The following is a 22,621-nucleotide window of genomic DNA, read 5'->3' on the forward strand; positions in this document are numbered from 1 at the left end:
AGCTGCTCCATGCAAAGCTAAGGCCTATGTTTCCCATCCGTTATAATGGGGAATAAAAAAACAGCTATAACTCTCTCCCCTTTTGGCCAAAATGGATGAAATTTATAGTCTTATAAGCATTTCCAGAGCGGATTAAGATGCCAATTTGCAAATAGGTCCAGTTGTTTGCTGTTGTTGTTGTTGTTGTTGTTGTTGTTTTGGTGGGGGAAGTGAACGGGATTCATTTCCCTCCATAATCCCGTATGAGAGGACAACAGAGGGTTGCCTCTTGCTGAGGTGTATGTATTTTTGCTTGTACATTTTTATTTGTTTGTACAGTGGAACCTCGGTTTATGAACGCGATCCGTTCCATGGAGGCGTTCGTAAACGGAGGCATTTGCTCCCTGAAGGCATCCTTCTGCGCATGCATGAAGCACCGATAGAGTGCTTCTGCGCATGCTGCGCAGATCGCTTCTGCACATACGACGCCGCTGAACCCGGATGTAAACACTTCCGGGTCCGCGGTGTTCGTAAATGGAGGCGTTCGTAAACGGGACTGTTGGTAAACCGAGGTACCACTGTATATCTGCCTGCAGCTTTACACTGCCCTTTCCAGTACAGAAGCCCCACTCCTGATTTATTCTGATTTCCACATTGCATCCCTCTGCACTTCGTCTGTGACCCTCAGGCTTTTCAGTGGTCTCAGCGGGGTGTGCTGTGAAAGCACCATAGTGCAAGCTTGCCCTGTTTTGCTTTCCTTCCTCTGTATCCAAGCCAGTAGTACAACATCATCAATAAATGGTATTGCTAAGCTCAGTGAGGATCTAACTTTTTAGAAATAGTTATTGGCAGAGAAGTTTTCCTCCTAGAGAGTTTAGGGGCTGGCAAGGGAAGTGCACACCAACCCACTATTGATTTAGGAGTATTGGCTGCACAAGCTCCTACAAAACTTGGTTGGAGTCCATTTTACAGGGCTACTCAATGATTGAAGTATACAGTAGTTTATGAATTTATGTAACTTTTCACTCATTCCATGGTAACTGTATTTTAGAAGGATCGTTGCCATTTCAGATTTCTGTTTATCAAGCACCAGGATGTGCAGCAAAGGACTAGTGTACTTGGCTTGATTTTTGAAGCAGACCTTTTTGTGTGAAGGCTGTGAGCAAAAACTGAACACAGGTTTTTTATTTTTGTTTCCTTTACTTTTCGAAGTAATGTTTGTATGTTTTTTGAAGTGGTGTGTTTTGAAACCCTCCTTACCTTTGCTCCTAATAAATGCAATCGTTTTAAGGTTCTGGATGTCTTTTTCTCTTTTTAGTGCAGCTCTCCAATTTGCATGCCTTAAAAGATTTATTACATTTTCTAATTACCATGCAAAAGTAGTAAGGTTTTTCTTTCCTTTGTAATTCTTCCGTGTTCCTGATGATCGAAGAGTTCCTGCTGTTGTCACGTGCAGTTGGCTTAAGTGCAAATATTTTACATGCAGAGATTTTCAGCTTTGGAAATAATGAAGCCATTAAAATTGTTGTTCTCAAGAATTTGTTTTAAATTGTGTGTTTAAGGCTGGTGCTTGGTAATGAGAGGGACAGAAATGCCAGGCTTGGTTTTGACTGCCATCACTGCCAGGACCACACTGCTGGTAACATACAGAATGTGTTCACAGTATTGATGTTTTGACTCTGTAATACCATAGTATCTATGCTAGCCATACCATTTGCTACTTATTGGCGTCTCTGGAACGAGAATTGTCTCTGACTGAGAACCCAGATGGTAAGATGTCCCTGCTGCTGTGAAATCGGGGTGTCACAATGGGGGAGCGATGGGGGCGGCCCGCCCCGGGTTCCACCCCCGTGACTCCCAAGCCGAGCCTCCAGCCTCCCGGGAAAAAGCTTTTGGAGGTTGTAGCTGAAGGCGCGCAGCTTTGGAGGCGCGGGGGGGCGGTGATACCCCGCCACTTAACACCGCATGCGTCGTTACGTAGTGACGCCGCGCGCCCCGGGTGCATGGCGATTTGCTGCCCCGGGTGTTGCGGCAGCTCGCTACACTGCTGAGTGAAATAATATCAAGTTCAGGGTCCATCACTTCAAATCTTGTTTCCCCTGATTGGAAATTCTTCTGCCCTGTCATAGTATATCTCTGGATTATCCCGTTTACAGTGCACTGCTGACACTGGTTTGATATCTGCCTGGGTGTAGCAACAGAAAGATGAAATTATGGGTCTATCCTGTATAGAGCAGAGACGGGTATCCTACAGATGACGCAGAAACTGTTAAAAACTGAAGGTGGCAGCTGTGGTGGTAGAAGTTATAGCGAGGCTTTCTTGTCTGCTCCTTGCTTGAATATTTGGGGGAGTAAAGGATACCATTTGTACTTCTCCCACAAGCAAGAGGTACTCTGTACATCGTGGGGAATTGTGTGATTCTCTGCATCTCATGTATGACTCGGTGACGGGGAGTTTCTTTCTTTTCTTGGATGCCTGCACACTTTCACCCATTTCTTCATCTTCAAAGTTGTTCCCAGCTCTCACAAGTTGGGTTTTGAACCATAAAGTTACTCATACCTGATGTAAGCTAACTTCCTACTAGTCGAGCCGAGACAGACTTGTTCTTGCTTTTTATTCTACTCCCCTATTCCTGTTAAGGGACCCAGGTGGCGCTGTGGGTTAAACCACAGGGTCTAGGGCTTGCTGATCAGAAGGTCAGCGGTTCGAATCCCTGCAATGGGGTGGAGCTCCCGTTGCTCGGTCCCAGCTCCTGCCCACCTAGCAGTTCGAAAGCACATCAAAGTGCAAGTAGATAAATAGAGACCGCTCCGGCGGGAAGGTAAACGGCATTTCCGTGCGCTGCTCTGGTTCGCCAGAAGCAGCTTTGTCATGCTGGCCACATGACCCGGAAGCTGTCTGCGGACAAACGCTGGCTTCCTCAGCCTATAGAGCGAGATGAGTGCCGCAACCCCAGAGTCGGACACGACTGGACCTGATGGTCAGGGGCCCCTTTACCTTTACCTTTACCTATTCCTGTTAGAATGTGATGAGTGCTTTCATTAAACTGAGAAATGTTGACAGTGAAAATTACTTCACTTCTATTTATCTACTGTATTTATCTGCTGTAACCTTTTATTTATGTACATAGGTCCCTTCCCCCTTTTATTGGTAATACAATAAACTCTTCCCTTAAAAACCTTCTTTGCCTTGAATTCAGAGTTTAGGTTTGGGTTGGGGTTTTTTTTAAAATGGAGGATTAATTATTAATAGGACTGGGAATCATGGTCTTTAGAATCTTCACATTTTGAGGGAAAAATCAATTAATTATTACTATAAATCTCTGTGATTATGCTGCAGTCGTATTGCTGGGAAATTGGCCATTAACTACCAGGAAATCGCCCATCTCCTATCAGTCAGAATTCAGCGGCACCAGTAAGCCCCTGTTCCTTTTATAAATTAACTATCAACGTGATGCATAATTGATAACCATCTATAATAATAACAATAATCTCCGTGAAATTGTGATCCTGCTAGGCAGTAGATTTGTTACAGTCTTCTCCCCCACCCTCCCAAACCTCACAATAGTATCCTATTGCATTTGTTAACTATTTATAGCCAACAGTTTCTGGCAAACTGAAGCTGAACTTCCTTCTGGGATGCTGTGTTAGACGAACAGATAGGATCGTAGCTGTAAGAAGGCAGCATTACCCAGACCTGCAAAACGTTGTGATAATACTCGACCCTTAATGGCATTTGTATAAACCTGTTGGATTGCTCTTTAAAAGCAATATTACGTACAATATAAACCTACAATTCATCTCTAGTCATGACAGACAGTAGCCCTGAATATGGAGACAAGCACCATCTGGGTGATGTATTTAACCAGTGGACCCAAGATGATCATTGTCATGCAAATGTAGATCTAGTTTCGCGTCAGTCTCCACATTGGCTATGATGCACAGAAACCTGCTAGTATATTTGGATCTCTTGAGCAGTAATGGGGAGCACATATGTGAAGTCGCTTACACAGCAGCAGATATTTTGCTGCCTGAGGCAAAGGGCAAAATGGTGCCCTCTCCCAAGGCACACACAGAAGCCAAGTGGAATGGTAGTTGACTGTTACTCCAATCCTGGTGAAAGGACAGTGTCTTCTACTGCAGTTGAGGGCAGCAGGCTAGCATAGGGGAACAGGGCAGGCCACATGGCACTCCCAGCTCTGGCCACTCCCCCCACCTCAACATCTGCTACCTGAGGCAGTTCTTGTTCTCCCTCATAGTAGGGCCAGGCCTGCATGGCAACCCCTCCCCTCACACCTCCTTGCACTCATTGAGAGCCTCTCTTTCCACATTGTATTCATCAGAAAAATGACTTTGCAATATAATTTAGGTTTCAACAGCACCTTGTCTATATTGTGCAACTTTCCAAATGGCTTCTGTTACTTTTTGCTTTCCCGTGCAACATTCATAGACATGGGGCAAGTACTACACATTGTTTGAAAATATTTCTAATATTTATCTAGAACACCAGCCAGTCTCTACTTGTCCACTATCTTATTTTACATCCACTCCAGGGGTTGGCACTGCCTATTGGCTTCCTCCTCCTCCCTCAATGTTGCCCCTTGTAGAACTCAGCAAGGATGGAGACAAAGCTAGAATTACCGTAGTTGGCTATGCCTGCCATCGTCTGTAGCTTGGGCTGTCATTGGCTGTGGCTCCACCTACTTGGCCTCTTCTGCCCTACCAGTGGCCACCAGCTGCCACTGGACAACTGAAACAGAATGTTGCATTGAATCCTCACCCTCTAACTGGAGAGTTCTTGTTAAGGGTGGAAGCCAGGATATTGTACGTTTTAGGGTGTTCAAGCAGGTCAAATCTCACTTCCCTTCCACTGGATTGTTTTAGGGGTATTTCAGCCCCCTTTGGGCTTAATGTTAAATAACATTTTTAAAAGCATGCATTGAGTTTCGTCTAAGCATCCTGATACCTCCCTCAGTCCCCACCCCTTCTTTTTGCTTCAGCACTGAACAACTTGAATTTTATATTAGCAGGAATGATTTTAATGGAGCGTGAGTTATGTGGAAGTTTGACGTCCTGTAGAAACTGCGCATTCATAGATTGACTCCCTGTTATGTGTGCATAGTATTTTATAGGCACCTATGTTGCTTTTAAGCACCCTGCAGCTATCTTTTTCTCTTTGAGTAATTATGCTGAGGTTCATGACTCTTGCAAAGGAATCCACTTTACTATTAATTTACTTCTGAATAGTGCTGATCTTAGGGAGGCTTAAGGGAAGGTTGCCAGGCTGTTAACAGGTGCTAGTGATAAGTTCCATTTTAATATTATGGGATAGAAGCTGCAGATACATATATGAAACTTCAAACCTCTTCTAGAACCAAAGCTTCAAATGTGTGCCCTCTCACAAACATTACATAGGGAAATAATAATAATCCTGCCAGTAACACCTTAGAGACCAACTAAGTTTGTCATAGGTATGAGCTTTCATGTGCATGCACACTTCTTCAGATTACATAGGCACCAATCAGTGAAACCTCAAAGGTTGTTATTTATTGGACACCCAAGTGAGCAAGTACTGTATTGAGATTGTCAAACACACCATATTCTGGGTCACATTTCCCCCACCACGAGCACCTTGTCATCCAGAAAGGAATCACATGTAGGGTTGTTTTACTTGGTAAAATGTTAATGCATTTGGTATACAGTTGCCTGAAATCTGATGTTGGTACAAGGTCTTTTTTCTCCTTTTCACTTTTTCCAAGTTCATTTACCGTAAGTATGGTGTGAGCCAGGGCTTTTTTTTAGCCAGAACTCACAAGAACTCACTTCTGGCACCTCTCAGGGGGGCGCCATTGCCATTATAAGAGAACAAGGGAGGCATTCGTAGTGAGTTCCGGCACCTCTTTTTTCTAACATCCTCTGCTTTTTTCCCCCTTGACGTTTCACATGCTACAGCACAGCACAGATCAGACCATCTTGTAAGTTGGGATTGGCTAGCCTGTGGCCCTCCAGATATACTACACCTCCCATCATCCATGACCTTTGGCAGTGTGTTGCTGAGGCTGATGGGAGTAGGAATCCAGCAACATCTGGAGGACCACAGGTTAGACATTTCTGTTATAGATTGGTCTCACACATACAAGTTATTTGCTGGTACTTTAAAACTAGGCAGAATAAATAGATATATAAATTATAGCTAAATTATCAAGATTAGCATCAACAGAGTAGAATGTAAGGGCAATGTGTGAATTACATACGTTGTGTGTGTGTGTGTGCGCGCGTGTGTGTGTGCGTGCGTGCAATGTTGTTTAGTCATTTCGGAATCTTTGTGACCCCATGGACCAGAGCACGCCAGGCACTCCTGTCTTCCACTGCCTCCCACAGTTTGGTCAAACTCATGTTGGTAGCTTCGAGAACACTGTCCAACCATCTCATCCTCTGTTGTCCCCTTCTCCTTGTGCCCTCAATCTTTCCCAGCATCAGGGTCTTTTCCAGGGAGTCTTCTCTTCTCATGAAGTATTGGAGCCTCAGCTTCAGGATCTGTCCTTCCAGTGAGCACTCAGGGCTGATTTCCTTCAGAATGGATAGGTTTGATCTTCTTGCAGTCCATGGGACTCTCAAGAGTCTCTTCCAGCACCATAATTCAAAAGCATCAATTCTTCGGCAATCAGCCTTATTTATGGTCCAGCTCTCACTTCCATACATCACGACTGTGTGTAATAGAATTCAATTAAAATTCCAATTTTGTCATTAGTGTGAATAAATTAAACCTGTATGGTAGATATTATTTACATAAACTGGCCAAATTTCTGTAAATGCATTTAATGATTTCTGTTAGTCATATTGATGCAGTCTCCTTAAAATGAAGCTGCCTTTTCAACTGCACTGCACTAACAAGTTCCCATGGTGAATGCCTTAGTTAGTGCACGCAGATCCCAGCTGTCAGCCAGCTTTAAGTTCCCCACTTTATCTTTGTAGCCCTTTCCTTACCTGTCCCACACCTGATATGACATCAGGATGTGGGCAGGTGGCCATGGATTGGGGGAAATGGCCTCGTGGTCCAAACTCGGACCTGGGCTGGGCTTAATTAGGCATGTGGACTGGAGGTTCTCCACACCTGCTCTAGCATCTTTAAGGAATGTACTGGGAAAGCATATTTTAAAATGTAAGAGGACATGAGCTCGAAGCTGTGGCAAGGAACAAGCTGAGATGTTCCACCTCAGACCACCAAAAGTGATGTAGACTCTGGTTTCTAAGGCTTAATCGGAAACAGGCAACACCTCAGCAGCTTGGGGCTCGGACTTAAAAACCACCACCACCACCACCACCACAATTGAAAAGCTCTGGTTGAGACAGCAGGGTCATTGCTTCAGGGTATGATCAAAGACACTTGACTTCCTATCTCTGAACATAGCTGTATGCAAAGCCAGTTTACTATATACAGTTGAAACACCATACAACAAAATCTAGATGACACTGCAGTCCCAGTGCATATAGATATGGGCTTCCTTCTTAAAAACACCCCACTGGTTGTGCTGACAAAGGCATTACATTACACACATGTTAATATATCTAGTGTAAGCATTCTTACGTCTAGTTCAACCAACATCAAGCTCAAATGACCAAGAGTGCATGATAGTAAAAATCCATAAAGGCAGACATATAGAGAATGGTATATAGCTTCAGCAGCAACAAGGCAAAGTCTGAGATGAAAAGCAGATACAGTCTCCAGAGGGAGTAGACCAGGCATCCCCAAACTGCGGCCCTCCAGATGTTTTGGCCTACAACTCCCATGATCCCTAGCTAACAGGACCAGTGGTTGGGGAAGATGGGAATTGTAGTCCAAAACATCTGGAGGGCCGAAGTTTGGGGATGGCTGGAGTAGATGCTATAGCCATCCTGTGTCTGCAACGCTTCTTTGCAGCTCCATTTAAACATTCGCTGTCCCATATCTGCGGCAGGAGTTTGCGTAATGAGGGCTCGATAGCGAACAAAATGTCTTAATGGCAGCAGTTGTGTGTGTCTTTTTGTGGGGGTGTTCCTCCTGTTCCTGCATTAGTCTGCTCCAGCGAGGCTGTGTCTATTTCATGTAACATGTTAGTGCACCACTGTTATGCTTTAAGCATTGAAGCTGGCTTTACTAGTGTCATGGTGCCATCTTGCTCTCTTGTCCTCAAAGCATGACTGACGTGGTGCAGCGCCACGGGCTATGATATGCTGCTTCCACAGCAGTCATTTGGGCATTCTAGGGGAAAGTGTATGAACTTCTAACTGCTCTGTTGCGGTTAGAAATAAAAATCTGGCCCTAAAACAAAAATGTGTGCAAACATTTCTATTTTCCCCCGTCACTTGCACAGTGAACATGGGGCACCCAGATTTTAGTTCATTGTCTTAGGACCGAAATGCCCCAAAACTGTTTTCATTCTGATGATATGAGAAGCATTTCTAGACAGTTTCAATACAGATGTTGTTTTACAAAGGGCCAACGATGTACAACTCTCTTCTTGTTGCAGGATTCAAAGTGACGTTATGCACTCGGACTACTGTGAATTTCCATAAGTTCTTGGGGGATTGCTTTATCCTTTGATTCCAAAAGTTGTACACAGTAGCGCAATGGCACTTGTGGACAAACACAAAGTCAAACGGCAGCGATTGGACAGAATTTGTGAAGGTAAGCCTTGATGTAACCTATACATCTACTGAACAATTCCTAAGACTTTAGGAAACTTGCCGATCTCACATTTCATTTTATGGAAAGCTAGTTCAGTGCTAATGCCCTCGTAGAAATACAACACTAAGCAGAGAGCTGCACCCTGTCAATGTATTTGTACCTTGTAGTTGTAGACAACTGACATTATATGTATATATTTTTCCATGCCAGTTAATATGCAAAACCTTGCCTTTATTTGGTAATGTTCTTGTGCTGCCATTATTCCACATCTACACCTAATGTGGAAAAATTAAAGACATCCTTTGAAAATCCCCAAACCCACATAACTTGGTTTGAAAAATGTAAAGGCTCTTTGCATTCCTACTTTCTTCTCCCATTCTTACCTTGGACCAGTTTATATTTGGCTGATTTTTTCACTCATGGGAGAAGTCAACATTTTATTTGTTTATTTCAACATTTATGACAAAATCACATTTAGCGATTTAGAGATAAAAATACAAATCACAACAAAATAAATCAATCCTAACAATAAAACAAAATAAGCAGAGAGTTAGGAAACACATAATAAAAACTACCTCGGCAACAGCGGAATGCCAGCCTTGAACGTTTGTTGCAGGAACTTCTATGAAGGCAAAGAAATGTTGTTGCTGCCAAAAGTAGATCTCCATATCAAGTTTCCTTCTATTATTCCATAATATCAGCTTCAGCTTGCCTCCATGGTTTTCAAAAGTATTTCCCTGTCTCTGCCAGCACCAGCCAGTGATGTGAAGTGATGTGAACATGAGGAAATGCACATTTTGCAATGAAATCCTGGGCAATGTTTAGGTGTGTGGTGCTGTGGGGGGAGGTTATTTCCCATGATGTTGTCTTTTCAGTGGCAGTCCTGCCCTTCTCTGGAATATGTAGTTCTTCCGCAAAGCTCAAATAAAGCGCATGAGGTGGTTGTAGATGTACAGTCATACCTTGGAAGTCAAACGGAATCCGTTCCAGAAGTCCATTTGACTTCCAAAACGTTTGGAAACCAAAGCACAGCTTCTGATTGGCTGCAGGAAGCTCCTACAGCCAATCAGAAGCCGCAGAAACCCCACCGGATGTTTGGCTTCCAAAAATAGTCTGGAACAGTCACTTGCGGTGTTCGGGAGCCAAAATGTTCGGGAACTAAGCTGTTCCAAAACCAAGGGACGAGTGTAATTAGTTAGCTATTTGCTCAGCACCATCATCGGTTTATCTCTATACTGCTTTATACTGTCTTACATAAGACAATACAATCAAACCAGAGTAAATACAGCTGCAAAAAGCACCATACAGTAAATCAATAAAAATAGAAAATAGCAGCAATCCAGGCACACTATGAATTAACACTTTATACCTTCATGGGGTTCATGTGTGCTCTCCCCGGCTGCCATCCATAAACAATGGGACACGCAATAGACTTTTGCCTGGAATCAGCTACAGCTAGTATTTCCCCCCGGGGGTACTAAGGGATACATATCTCTTGGGGGGGGGGTGTAAAAAGTGTGGCACGTAATCTAACAACCTCATGGTGAGTACCCTCACCTATTTTTCTAGGGGGGGAGCACTGACTACAGCTGTGGCAAAGTTATTACAGTTGCTGTCTGGGGCAGGGCTAGCTGGCTCAACCTTTGGCTCCCCAACAGGCTGTAGTTCCCCAGGAGCAGGCACATTAAAGAAGGGCTGGAGTTGGTACAGTATTCAGCTTCTAGCTGGCAGTGGTCCTGTTTCTGCTACCTGCCTCCTCTCAACCCACAGCAGCTTGTAAATAAATAGGTTTCTCCCTGGAACAGCTATTTCAAAATTGCAGTTGTTCTCCAGGGGTGGGGCTGTCTAGCCTAAACTTTTGGCTTCTCAGCAAGGCTGTTCAGCTTCACATGGCTCTTATTAGAGTAGGAAGAATACATATCCTCTTTCTTAAAAAGGAAACATGGCAAAGTGTTCAGATTTCAGCTCGGTAAGGATTTTTGCTGGTTTGAATAATCAGAGTTGAATTTCTACTGGAAATTAATTCATCTGGGCTATAAGGGTGCATGTAAACTTATGGCCACATGTATGATCAATGATTGAAGAACTAGACAGTGACCTGAGGTGTTGTGGCCTTTACGAAAGGACAGGCTGTTTGTGAGGTATTTTTGTTGGCAAAATTAGTCTGGGAAAAAAGTCTGAAAGGAATTATATAAACATAGATAAATTGAATTTTCCTCAGGTCCTGACCCCCAAAGTGTATGTATACATGTTTTTTGAAGTAGGGATCTGTTACAGCTTAGTTTTGGGGGATTTGTTTCATTGCGGTTGGACAACTGCAGTCCACAAAGCGCTGCTCCTGTTCTGTTCTTAGTTGTCTTAATGGTTTGTGCAGGATAATTGTTTGGTGTGAAACAAAACACTGTTAGTAGTTAATCTATCTCTGCTGCTGGTCTAAACAGTGTATCTTTTATTTACTTATGAGGCAAATAAAAGTAGTGCCAGGATTGACAGTGTCAGACTTTCTAATGGGTTCACTGATACGTCTCTGATGAGAGTTGCTAGTCATCTTATAAATGTTTTATAGTACAGGCAATGGGCAGGGGGAGAAAAAGAACAGAGGGACATTCAATGAGCAAGAGCTTAAATTGTGTCTTCTAAGGGATTACCTACATCCAGGGGGTGCAGTCTGTGTAGAAAGGTTGCCTCAGACGTGAGAAATTCTAGAGAAAATAAACCTAGGCATGGATTGTAAAATTTGAATGCTCAGAGACCGAGGCAGAAGTTTTATTAAAAGAAAAAACAAAAACAAAACCTTGTTCTGTTAGAAATATGCAAATATAATTTAATTTACAAAGAGTACTGTGGGACAAGCTTTTGTAGGCAAGAGTCTGTTTTATTGGATAGATAAAGCTAAGTTCTTTTTATAAAAAAACAAAAAAACCAGACTGGAGCCATTCAATACATTTTGCTGTCCAAGGCAATGGACAATATGACCTTCCACAATAAAAAGTTGAACAGACTAGCAGTTGAATTTTACTTCAACAGTGGCATTGTGACAGCATCCTCTAACATACCTGAAGGCAGCAGGTGAGCTTAGGTGGTGTAGGGTAGGCTATTTTGCACTGCCCAGCATTTGGCTTCTCACACTGTCAGTGGTAGGCCTGACCCTGAGATGTGAGGCATTTGCTAGCATTTAAGGTACCATAAGATTTTTCAGCCTTTTTTGCTACAACAGTTGTTTTTGTTTAATGTTTTGTGCTCTTATTCCACTCCACACTCACACAGTTTGCCTTGAATTATTTAGCCATCAGTCGAGAGTAGGCTGATGTTAGTGACCATTGTCCACATACAAGCTTCCTGCGAAACACATTATTGATACTGATATCCCTTGGAAAGCTATGTTCTCTATCATACAGAAGTGAATTTTAAACTCAAAGCGGAGAGCTCATAGTTGTGGGGGCAAAAATATAGGGTCTTCGTTTCATCATGAAATAACAGAAACATGTTAAAGCCATTCCACCTGTCAGCTTAATTAACCCAATCAAAATTGGGTTAATCTTCTCCAGAGCAGAGCAAAAGTATGCTTCCTTTGTAATCCTGAAAAAAATGCTGACAACTGCCAGAATTGTATTATTAGAAGGGAGAGAGCTGTGCTCCTACCCATCAGAATGCCATAAACACGCAGGTGTAGTACTCTATCTCATCTCTAAAGCAGACTTTGAACCTGACTTAAAAGGGTTCTATCAGGCGGCTTTAGATTTTTCAAAAGCCACCCTTCCAGTTTGATGTTTGCTATCAGATGTGGTTGCTAAGTGTACAAGAAACTTAGGAGGATCAGAGGACAAACCAACCCACAAAGCATTAGATACAATTGAAGTTTAGATTATTTCCCTCTGAACAATGGATTTTACAAGTCTTCCTTTTCCATCTGTTTTTTTTCCTGGCCAATATTTCTCTCTCTCTAATCTGTAAAGGTGCAGTTTACATAAACCCAGAAATCCATTTGTCGTTTGCCAAGTAGGTTTGCAATTTTAATTACACTGAAGGGATTTGCTGCTGTCACACACCGCACAACATGCTTTTGCAACTGCTATTAAAACATGGGAAAAACAGATTATGACTAAATGCAATTAAGAAGTACTTTAAAAATAATACTGAAAAATAATTTTTCGTGGATAAGGATCATGGGTTCTCAATTCATTTCAATTTTTTCTGTGACTGTTTTGGTTGATTGTGGATAATGATTATTGTATAATGTTGAAAAGATCCGGCTTTTTACCTGGTGCGATATACTTAGATATCTTAAACCATTATAAGGAATAATGGTTGCTGATGAGACTTTTCCCTGCTTTAAATCTTCTTTGAGGTCGTTATAACCAGTAGAATGGATTAAAAAGAAATACTTGTTAGTCCAAAAGTAATATGCAGTACCATTTTTTATGTATATGCTTATCACATCTTACTCCAAGGGGGGGGGGGGGAATGACCATTTCTAAAGGATATTGCTTGCATTGCTATAAGAATTAGCCCCCCAAAATTAGCCTGTTACACACAGAAATTGAGAACATCCAAGGGTTCAGGTTCAATGCATTAGAGCTTTTAAAAAGTATGACAAGAATACCTGGGCAAATGTAAGTTTGGCATTGTTGTTTTGTGACCATTACCCTATTCTTAATTCTTGTTTTGTGATAAGTTGTTGTTGTGGATGGGAGGGTATGTATGGGAGAGTGCTGTGGCAATTGTCGGGATGGGGGTCATAGCATAGCCATGCATCAGCCAACCATTAGTAATTATATTGGTACTACAGAATGAGAAACAAATAGGAAATCAGGTGGATTCCTTAATGGCTGGTATTTCAAACAACCAGCCAAACAAACATTAGAGATTAAAATGAGTTTGCCCCGAAGTATTTGTGTATAGAAGGAAAATACTATGATGATATGCTAAATTGCTGTGAATGAGTCCAATTGGTCAGCATCATACAGGAGTGATAAGAATAACAATTTGTATTAAGCTGCAGGTATAGGTTTTGAGTCATGCGCTGGTATTACTTCGGTATCTTTATTATTCCCTAGCCCAGTTTTAATCACTCTGTTTTGAGAAGTGTAGCGTTCAAAATGTCAGGATGTGAAAAGTTGCAGCATGCTGGCAGATTACGTATGTTAATACAACTACAGACCATGCACACTGCATGCGCTGCGTAAGAACTTTTTAGCAGAAGTCTTAGACCCCTTCTTCTTCCACATGGCCCAGAACAGCAATGCATACAGGTGTAGCGGTCAACGGCACTGTATCACAGAAAAGGCGGGGGGAGAGTTAACTTCCTGTCTTGTGCACTCTGGTGCTGGTGGTGATTTGGGGCATCAGCCACTGCTACTATTTGTGCCTGCACCAACAGCATAAGACTCCAAGCCATCCTCTGATCCCCTGTAATCATTGTTGTGTCTCTCTTGGCTTCTGAAGAGAAAAGAGCCTGGCTTGGTTGGGAAGCAGAACTGTAGAAGTATAGCTGGTAACTCCAGTAGACTGCCTGCAATCCCTGTTAGCAAATAAATGGTAGTTTGCCCTGGTAGTGTTTATACCTCTTTAGATTCATTTAAAATCCAGGATAGATTAATCTTTGTAAGTGGCTAACCTTTGGCCCACCAGACATTTATGGGTTCCAACTTCCACCGCCCCTAATCATCACTGTCAACGATGATGGAAATTGTTGTCCAACAGCTTCGGGGTGGGTGGGTGGGTGGATAAGTTAGTCACCCTTGCCTGGCAGGATTTTAGCCCACTTACAGATGGCCAGACTAGTTAGTAATAGTTTTTGTGGTTAGAATGAATGCTCCCCACAGGTTTAAGTGAACTTCCCTTAAGCTGCAAAAGAGATGCTACATAGGCTTCAAAGGAGGGAGATGTGCAGTCATTTCTATGTAATTCTCCAAACTGTGCACCTGTTGCTCCCTTTTCTTACAGCATCTGAAGTTTGAGTGCAGGGAAATCTATATGAGGAAATTTAGAGTAAGAGATAGATGTGACACAAGCTGTGTAGATAAACATCTTGTACATTACATTTAGTGAAGCGTAAAACAAGTGAATGAAGTCCTGACAGCTCACTGAGCTTTTCCTCTTTTGTAACAAAGGCAGCAATAAAGAGAGAACATAATTTTGCTTGCATTTGTTTTTCTCAATACACAATTCCAAAATGTTTATTGTGTCTTGTTTTTTTTTGTTTTGTTTTTTTAAATAGACTTGGTTTTCATGTTACATGCTGAAAAGTATAGACAGATCCTGGGAAACATTTAAATATCTACATAGGAAGCTGCAATGTTCTCTAGACCGAGTACTTTTTTAACATGCTGCATTATGCTAAGTCAGGTATTGGTTGGTCTACTTCAACGCTGTCAAAGCTGACTGGCAGCAGATATTTAGGATTTCAGACTGGAGTCTTTTCCGAGCCCTGTCTAGAGAAGCTGTGGGTTGAGGTTGGATCCTTTTGCATGCACTAGTACCATTGAGCTACAACCCCTCTCCAAGATGCTCTAATTCTGTGGGTGTCTAACCCCCAAAGTGGATATCAGATATCTCTGGTAGGGTTCAGAATTAATTAAATGTGAAACACAGGGCAGAGTTGGGTTTTTCTTGGTCGTCATGTTGTAGCTCCCAAGCCATTTTATATTCAAGAATAGATCTCTGCAATTACTAGAAGCCTCTAGCTGATCTTTTAAACAAAAAAGAAAGTTTGTATTCTGAAGCTGTGTGCATTTGACTAGCTTTGTGGAGCAGGAGCACCTTTCCTGCTACAGCATTGGCCCTGATCTCCCTTCAGTAGTTCAATAATATACAGATATAATGAGGGAGGAGGTGGCCCTGGTACAAGAGGAATTATCTTGTTTCCTTTTAGACATAAGGGAGTTTACACTGTTAAAAGAAATTTAGTTGATTTTGTTAAATAAGAAAATGTTCTTGAAATGGCTGTGGACTTGCATCGCCCTCCCCCTGGCTGCCTTTAAAGTTCTCTGACAATACATATGGAAAAGAGTGGAATAAGCACTCATTCTTGAATTAATTTTTTTTAAGGTTTAACAACTGTTCCAAAAGTTCTCCAGGAATTTGTGTGTGTTTGTAACCCACTATAGACACTACCCAATAGCAGCTTGCAAAAATCATAACCGCTGTGTACACCTGTGTATTGCAGCAGTGTTAGTTATCCTTCTTGGAAACAAGTTTTGGCTAAGCTTAAAAGTGCCATGGAAAATGATAAAACCTGTTCAACCAGGACTGTGGTAGGGCACAACAAATGTTATTTTGTCACAGGGAAAGGGAGATTTACAGTTGTGCTGTCAGGTTTTTCAAAAAACAAACAAACCCACCGTTGTCTATACACAGAGGCATGCTCTATGACAGATGTGAAGTGGAGGCTACAAAAATGTGAAAGGAGGGAGATCCTTTGGATTCAAAATCATATATGGACTAATTTGCCTTTAAGGCTTGTTCTTTTAGAAGCATGCGCTCTCGTTACCCTGGGGACATGTTTTCCAGTACCCCCAAGATAAGGAGATATTCCCAAGAAGAACTCTCATGCTGGTGCTACTCCCCGTACCAGCACAAACTCTTGGAAAACTGGGCTAATGGTCCTGTTGGTGCTGCCGCCTCTGACTGCTGCCCAGTTGTCGTTGACCCATGACGGGTCCTTCTTGGTGACAGTTCCCTCCCTGCCTGGCGAAGTAGGTGGTCTTGTCTCCCTTGGGGTTCCTTCCAGAACTATAATTCTGTGATTCTAATCACAGAATTATAAGAAACACTTCTTCCCCATCCTTAACCCGCTCCCCAAGCTGGCCTTCAGCAACTGGTTAGGATTGCTATATAAGAAACTTATTTATCTTGGTTTTTTAAAAATTGGAAAACAGCATCTCAGTGTGTTTCACCACAAACAAATGTCATTCTAGTAATAGAGTAGCACTACCCAAGAGTAGCCTTTGGACTAAAGCTATTAAGCTTTTCAGTAAAAGCATATAATGAAAAATTATTCTGATTTATACAGACAGGTCAAGGATCAATATTCTGACAATTATTAATAAACCAAACTTCTCATGCCTAATCTGTACTGTGTATTAGATAAATCTAGGCTTTTATTGCAGGATTGTTTCCAAATTCTTTTAACACTCAAAATGAGTTTTTAACTGAATATCTAGTAATTTTGGGGTAGATAGTTTTAGATTATGGAAAAAATGATTTTCAAAGATAGCTCAGAATAATTTTTCATGGATATCTGAGAGACATGAAATCTGTTGAAGACTATATGCTCCTTTTTGGAGGCTGAACGCATTTATTCTTTTGTAGCTACACTACTTAATTCATATATAGGTTGCACAATTTGTATTTTGAGTAGTATTGGGTTAAATGTAATGAGACTTGCTCCCAGATAACTAGGTTTACAATTGCAGCTTTAGCCAGTAGAACATTGATTCTGCTACTCTTACAAAAGACTCAAAAGGTATGGGGGAAAAACAATCTCATATCAACATTAACTGCAAAACCTAGTAGCATTTGATAGGGAAAGACAAAAGATGCTACAGAAGTAAAACAGTTTTAAGGAAATCAGTCTTCATTCCATTAAAAGTAAAAACAGAAAACTACTTCTAAAAATGACTTTTTAAAATGTTTCATTTTCTCAGGTATTTTCCTTCATTGACTACATAGGTGATAGGCTAGTTACTGTGCCCACATTCCTAGGCTAAAACTCATAGACCTCATTCAAAGAATTACTAGACTTTTTAAAAGCTGCCTGTCATGTATTCTCTAATTCTTACTAAGGCAAGATAACATCTTCCGATATATTTGACTTTCAAGCAGTTGCATGTCATAAATATTCTAATAATACTAATGCAAGAATAATCTAGTAGAGGGCAGTTTTTAAATGTGTTGCATTTGTATGTGAAATTCTTAAGTGTGTGATGAAGAGGATTTGTACTATTTACTGCAGTGGGGGTGGGGGGATTACTGCAACATCCTGTTCGTATTTGGGTCAGAAATATAGCCCAGAGGTATTTGTATGATAGATGCATTAGACTGCATTAGTGACTTAGCTATCATAATAGCACAATATGACATCATGTGACGGCTTGAGCTTCAAACATTTTATTGTGGATTAGCCCTAGAAATGCACAAGATGACCTAACAACCACCAAAAGAAGGTGACTGTTGTGCTATTTTTTCTTCTTCAAGATCTCAGCCTAACACTTGCATGCATATCTGTACTTTTTATGGAGAAAGGAAACAATATTATCATTCAATATGTTCTGTAGTTTTAATATAAACAACATAGCATAGCAAATATGTTGGTGAATCTTTTTTTAAAATGTTCTAGCGACCAGGATTCAAGATAGCTACCTGCATTCTGTTGACTATTTTGGTGTTTATAAAGTGTTTGTTGTAATTTTCTGAAATATTAAAGAAGTGTAAAAATGTTCAGTAGATTTGCAAAGACTAAATACTTCCGTCTTATTCCTTCCACCTCTTAGTGTCCACATTATCATTGAAGTGATAAAAATATAATAATTGTGTCTGCTGTGCTTAAAGTATGCGTTTAAATAGTGTACCGCTGAACAATATGTAATGTCCATTCTCCTCTTTCAGCTTTGTAATACTAAGACTTGAGAGCCTTTCATCCTCCCTTTTCTGTGACCTCTTCTCAGGTCTTAAAATTATAAATTCCAGATTACACCTTAGCAATTTTCTTTCCTGGGATGATGAAAGGATTTGAGAATTATGGTAATAATATGAAGAATCGTTTTGGAGAATAATTAGTGGAGCTAATTTCAAACTAGCCTCTCATCTTCCCTGTCCCTTCCCCTGATCCCCCTGTAATTTTTCAAAAAATGTGTAGTGTTAATCACGTGTTGCCCCAATACCTAGATTGTTTCTACTCATGATCTTATATATTTGTATATCTTGCTTCAGTCTTCTTTGGGGCCAGCATGCCTGCTCCTATTTAATTTGTCTTTAGCTCTGTATAGTGGATTAGCATTTCATCAGAATGGATTAAGATTGAATTGACATTGAAGCTCCCTTGCCATTCTCCCCACCCCCTTTATTTTCCTGACTTGAGAGAGGGAAGGTAAAATCTTAAAGGAATCCTGTGTTATGCATAAAAAAACAAATAAATATAAATACTGTAGCATGTAGTAGCTATGATCGGAGGAAGAATATATACGGAGGTGTCTGGGTTAGCCGGTGCAGTAGGTTGCATCAGGCTCAAATGGTGTCACATGGAACAAAAGCTTTAGGGGCTTTATTTAGCCCTTAATCCCCACACACTGTTTGACTAGTTGTCCATGTGAGCAAGCCATCCCAAGCAGGAAGGGATAAACCATCTGGATTAAGTACAGCATCCCTTTTCTGTATCTGAATTGTACAGGAAAGACCTTTCCATTCTGCAGTTTTTGGAGCCGGGCTGGGTTACTGTTGGGTCTTTCTGTGTTTTGTCTACTTATGTTTCGAAGAATTAATAATTCAGGCAACACTTTGAAATCGTAAACCACCTGTTGGGCTGTTTCTTGAAGCTGCAGAAGGATTCAAATACAGTGCATTTTGTTTTTGTTTTTTTGCTTTTTTATGCGTGTAACTGAAGCTTTAACAAGAGAGCTTGCTTGCCATTATTTAAGCTGAACATTGCTGTGTACCAATGCCAATTCCAAGCAAACACATTGGCCGCTCTCAGAGCTGGGATGCTGCAGGATGGTATGAAGGCAACTGGGAGAATGAAAATTCGTTTGACTACCAGAGACCTCCAGGGAGAAGGAATTCTTTAACCTACGGTGGTGAGGGAGTTTGGTATGAGCAGCCAACCCAAAGACCACACGATATCATCTTGCAAGGAGGTGCGGAACTGAAGCAGGAGCCATATCCATACCAGGAGCCAGTTTTCCACCAAGGTCCTTTGCGGAAAGGTTCCGTCCCTGACTTTGCTTACTACGACAGACAGCCTACGATGTCTGCACGAAGTTCCTTGCCACCTCAGGATTACTACAGTGACCCTTCGCTAGCTGCCAGATCACCTAAAGATCCACGCTACTATAGAGACCACATGATTAGCAGACCATTACCGAATTATGGCAGATTGGCTTGGGATCAGATGCAAGTCCGGTCACCTGCCCCGCATGAAGCCAGCCGCATGTATAGAGATCCAATGACTAAGATGGTCCCTGAGGCACAGAGGATTCGAAACAGAGATCCTTCTCATGCAAGGTATGGTGTTGAACCTCAAATGCCCAGGTATGGGGCAGAACCTCCAGCATTTCTGAACCGGCCAGCTTATAATGACACAGTGGACAGATCTATAGATGCTGCAGCCAATAGGCAAGTTACCCCAACATGTTTGGTAGTTGATCCAAACTCAACGGCAGCTCCTGATGGAAGCATAAACCGTGGTTATGGAGCAGTCCGGGAGACAGTCGGTGCAAAAGCTCCTTATGACAGCTGCGAAACAGCCACAACTCCTTCACAAACTCAGGTGCCTCCACCTTTCCCAGGACAAGACATTAAAAGGAATGTGGATCCAGAGTTCTTGGCACTCCTGCGTTCTGAAGGAGTATCCGAAAGCACGCTCAATGCCTTGCTGCAGCAGGGATTTGATTCTCCAGGCATGCTGGCGATGATGGAGGAGAATGACATAAAATCAGTTGCTCCGAATCTAGGGCAGGCGAGAGTGCTTTCTAGAATTGCCCATATTTACAAAGCAGAGATGCAGATGCAGAGGCAGGATAGGAAGAACACCATCATCCGTCCCAGACACAGGTCTAACAGCTTTAGTCACCGAAGCGAATTGCTCCAGAATGAGTATGCGATGCACCAAGCCACCAGCCCAATGGCAGATGGTGCAGTGATGCACCCACCTGCAGCTGCTTCTATGCAGCCCGTGTCCCCAAGAGTAGCAGAAATAACTCGCCGTCCATCGAGTGCTCCAACACAACACCTTCTAGAAACTGCAACTTACTCTGCATCTGGCTTGCCCCATCAAGGTGCTCCTTTTCTTCTCAACTCTGGATACAGTGCTTCTGGTCCATGCAATATGCACACTCGACAAGCAACTGGCTATTCTGGTCCGGCTGGAATAGCCATGAATGCACTGCAAACAAATCCACACCCAAGTCCCAAAACAGCATATTCGACCACATACACAGTACCCATGGAGCTGATGAAGCGGGAAAGGAATCCTCCATTGTCCCCAATGCACAGTCCTCACAACAGCCCCCAACTCATTCGAAAACAAGGAACCCAAATGGAGCCCAACCTGGGGTCAGCAGGACAAAGTTTTCCAATGCAGCACTCTCCATATCAGAAAACCACAAGGCGCACAGGGCCACCAGTCATTGTCTCCACCATGGCATCACCTGAACCAAGTAATTACTTTAAAGTATATTACTTTATATGGTTTCTTTTAGAACTGTTGTATTCATGTTTAATTATTTTTTTGGGGGGGGGGGATCAGCATACTAATAGCCTTAGAAATAAACTGTTATATATGTATAAATAAACTGTTATATATTCTTACCTGCACCAACCTGAAGAGTCATTAATCTACCTGGTATATAATAAATAATTCCAGCATGAGGATGTACAGTGTGACTTAATTTAGCTTTTAATAATAATAATAATAATAATAATAATAATAATAATAATAATTCTTAGTTCACAGCAGATAAAAATGGCAAGTGTGCCAAACCATCAGTTCACAGTGACTCTTGCAGCTTCTGTTATTTGCAAGGAGCATAAGATTAGACACTAAACACCTTCTAGGGCAATTAGGCTGAAAGGTTTCATTTTTAGACTGATTTCCCCCAGTTGTTATCAGCACAAGTGTGCTTTTCAGAGGAAACAGTTAGTGTTTCCTTGATGAAATTTATTAAGTAACTTATCAAGTAACTAATGATGTGATCCTGGAACTCCCCAACTTGGACAGTAATCATTATTCCTTTTGGATTGATTTTTCTTTTCCCCTTTCCTTTTTCAATAAGATTTTCCAACTAAAACACTATGCTGTTGATTTCTTATTGGAATTATTTATGGCTATAGAAGCAGTTAACAAAATAAGTCTGCATTTAATGCTAAAGTCAATCATTAACCACTAGGTAAATAAATACTTTGTGGTGGGGGGTTATTGGTTTTGTTTGTTACCATGTTGTGTATTTTTATTTTTTGTTTTTATACTGCAAACCGTCATCCTTGGATGAAGGGCAGTATAGAAACTAATGAATTAAAAGGTGGGAATGCTTCTCCTAAAATTCCTTTCCTGCCTACAGGTTTTAGTTTGAATGCATAAGCTGATAAATTTCTAACATTGATGAAGCTAAGCACTTATATATAGTCCATGGAATTAAATTTGCAATGAAAGAAAATAACTGGCAGATCCTTAGCATGGGTTACATTCAATTAAATCCCAGTGAAAACATTTGCCATCAATGAAATGGTAGAAATTGCCTCAAATTAGTAAATTGTATAATTTGACTTGTGCCTAATGCTGTGTGCAACTACTGGGATTAACGCCCTTTAAATTAAGGGGAATTTTCTTATAAGTAAATGTTTTTAGGATTGATCTGCATGTTTATTGAAAGTGAGTGGTGTGGGGTGGCTTAACAAAGGACACAATCCAACCAATATGCTTATTTTAAATCCAATTGATTTCAATAGGAGAATTAAGCATTTACTTTAACACACTTCTGTTATGATAAAATGGATTTAAAAGTACTTACATTTGGCTTGTGCCCCAAAGTGTACTATCTATGAGTGTGAAAACAATGTCTGAACAATGACGCAGTGTCATTTTAAAGGTGGAACTGATAAAAGTTACAATGTTCCACTTTTGCTCTTACACTTTTTAAAGCACAGATTGCTCTTAGTTTAGATTTCATGATGTGTGAAATAAATACATACGTAGAAATACCTTGAATATATGAGAATGCCATATGTACAGATATATTAGAAACAGAGTATACTGCCTTT

General features: G+C 41.4%; 1 protein-coding gene across 12 annotated transcripts in view; it reads left to right on the forward strand.

Moving 5' to 3' along the window:
* CTBP2 (C-terminal binding protein 2) overlaps nucleotides 1–22,621 on the forward strand; it is a 210,726-nt gene that overhangs the window by 128,486 nt on the left and 59,619 nt on the right. For 7 of the 12 annotated variants that reach the window (XR_004693873.3, XM_088669587.1, XM_035137550.3 and 4 more), the window contains one exon: nucleotides 8,490–8,647. The exons of 3 other annotated variants lie outside the window; for them this stretch is intronic. Coding sequence is in view for 7 of the 9 variants with exons in the window: in XM_088669587.1 (XP_088525713.1) it covers nucleotides 8,590–8,647 (58 nt within the window). In the remaining 2 variants the exon portion in view is untranslated. Of the gene's footprint in view, nucleotides 1–5,931; nucleotides 6,080–8,489; nucleotides 8,648–22,621 lie in introns of those variants that run through there. 2 more of the 12 variants (XR_015949995.1, XM_088669589.1) reach the window with 2 other exon arrangements.

This window comes from Zootoca vivipara, chromosome 5 (assembly GCF_965207765.1).
Source record: "Zootoca vivipara chromosome 5, rZooViv2.hap1.1, whole genome shotgun sequence".
NCBI lineage: Eukaryota > Metazoa > Chordata > Lepidosauria > Squamata > Lacertidae > Zootoca > Zootoca vivipara.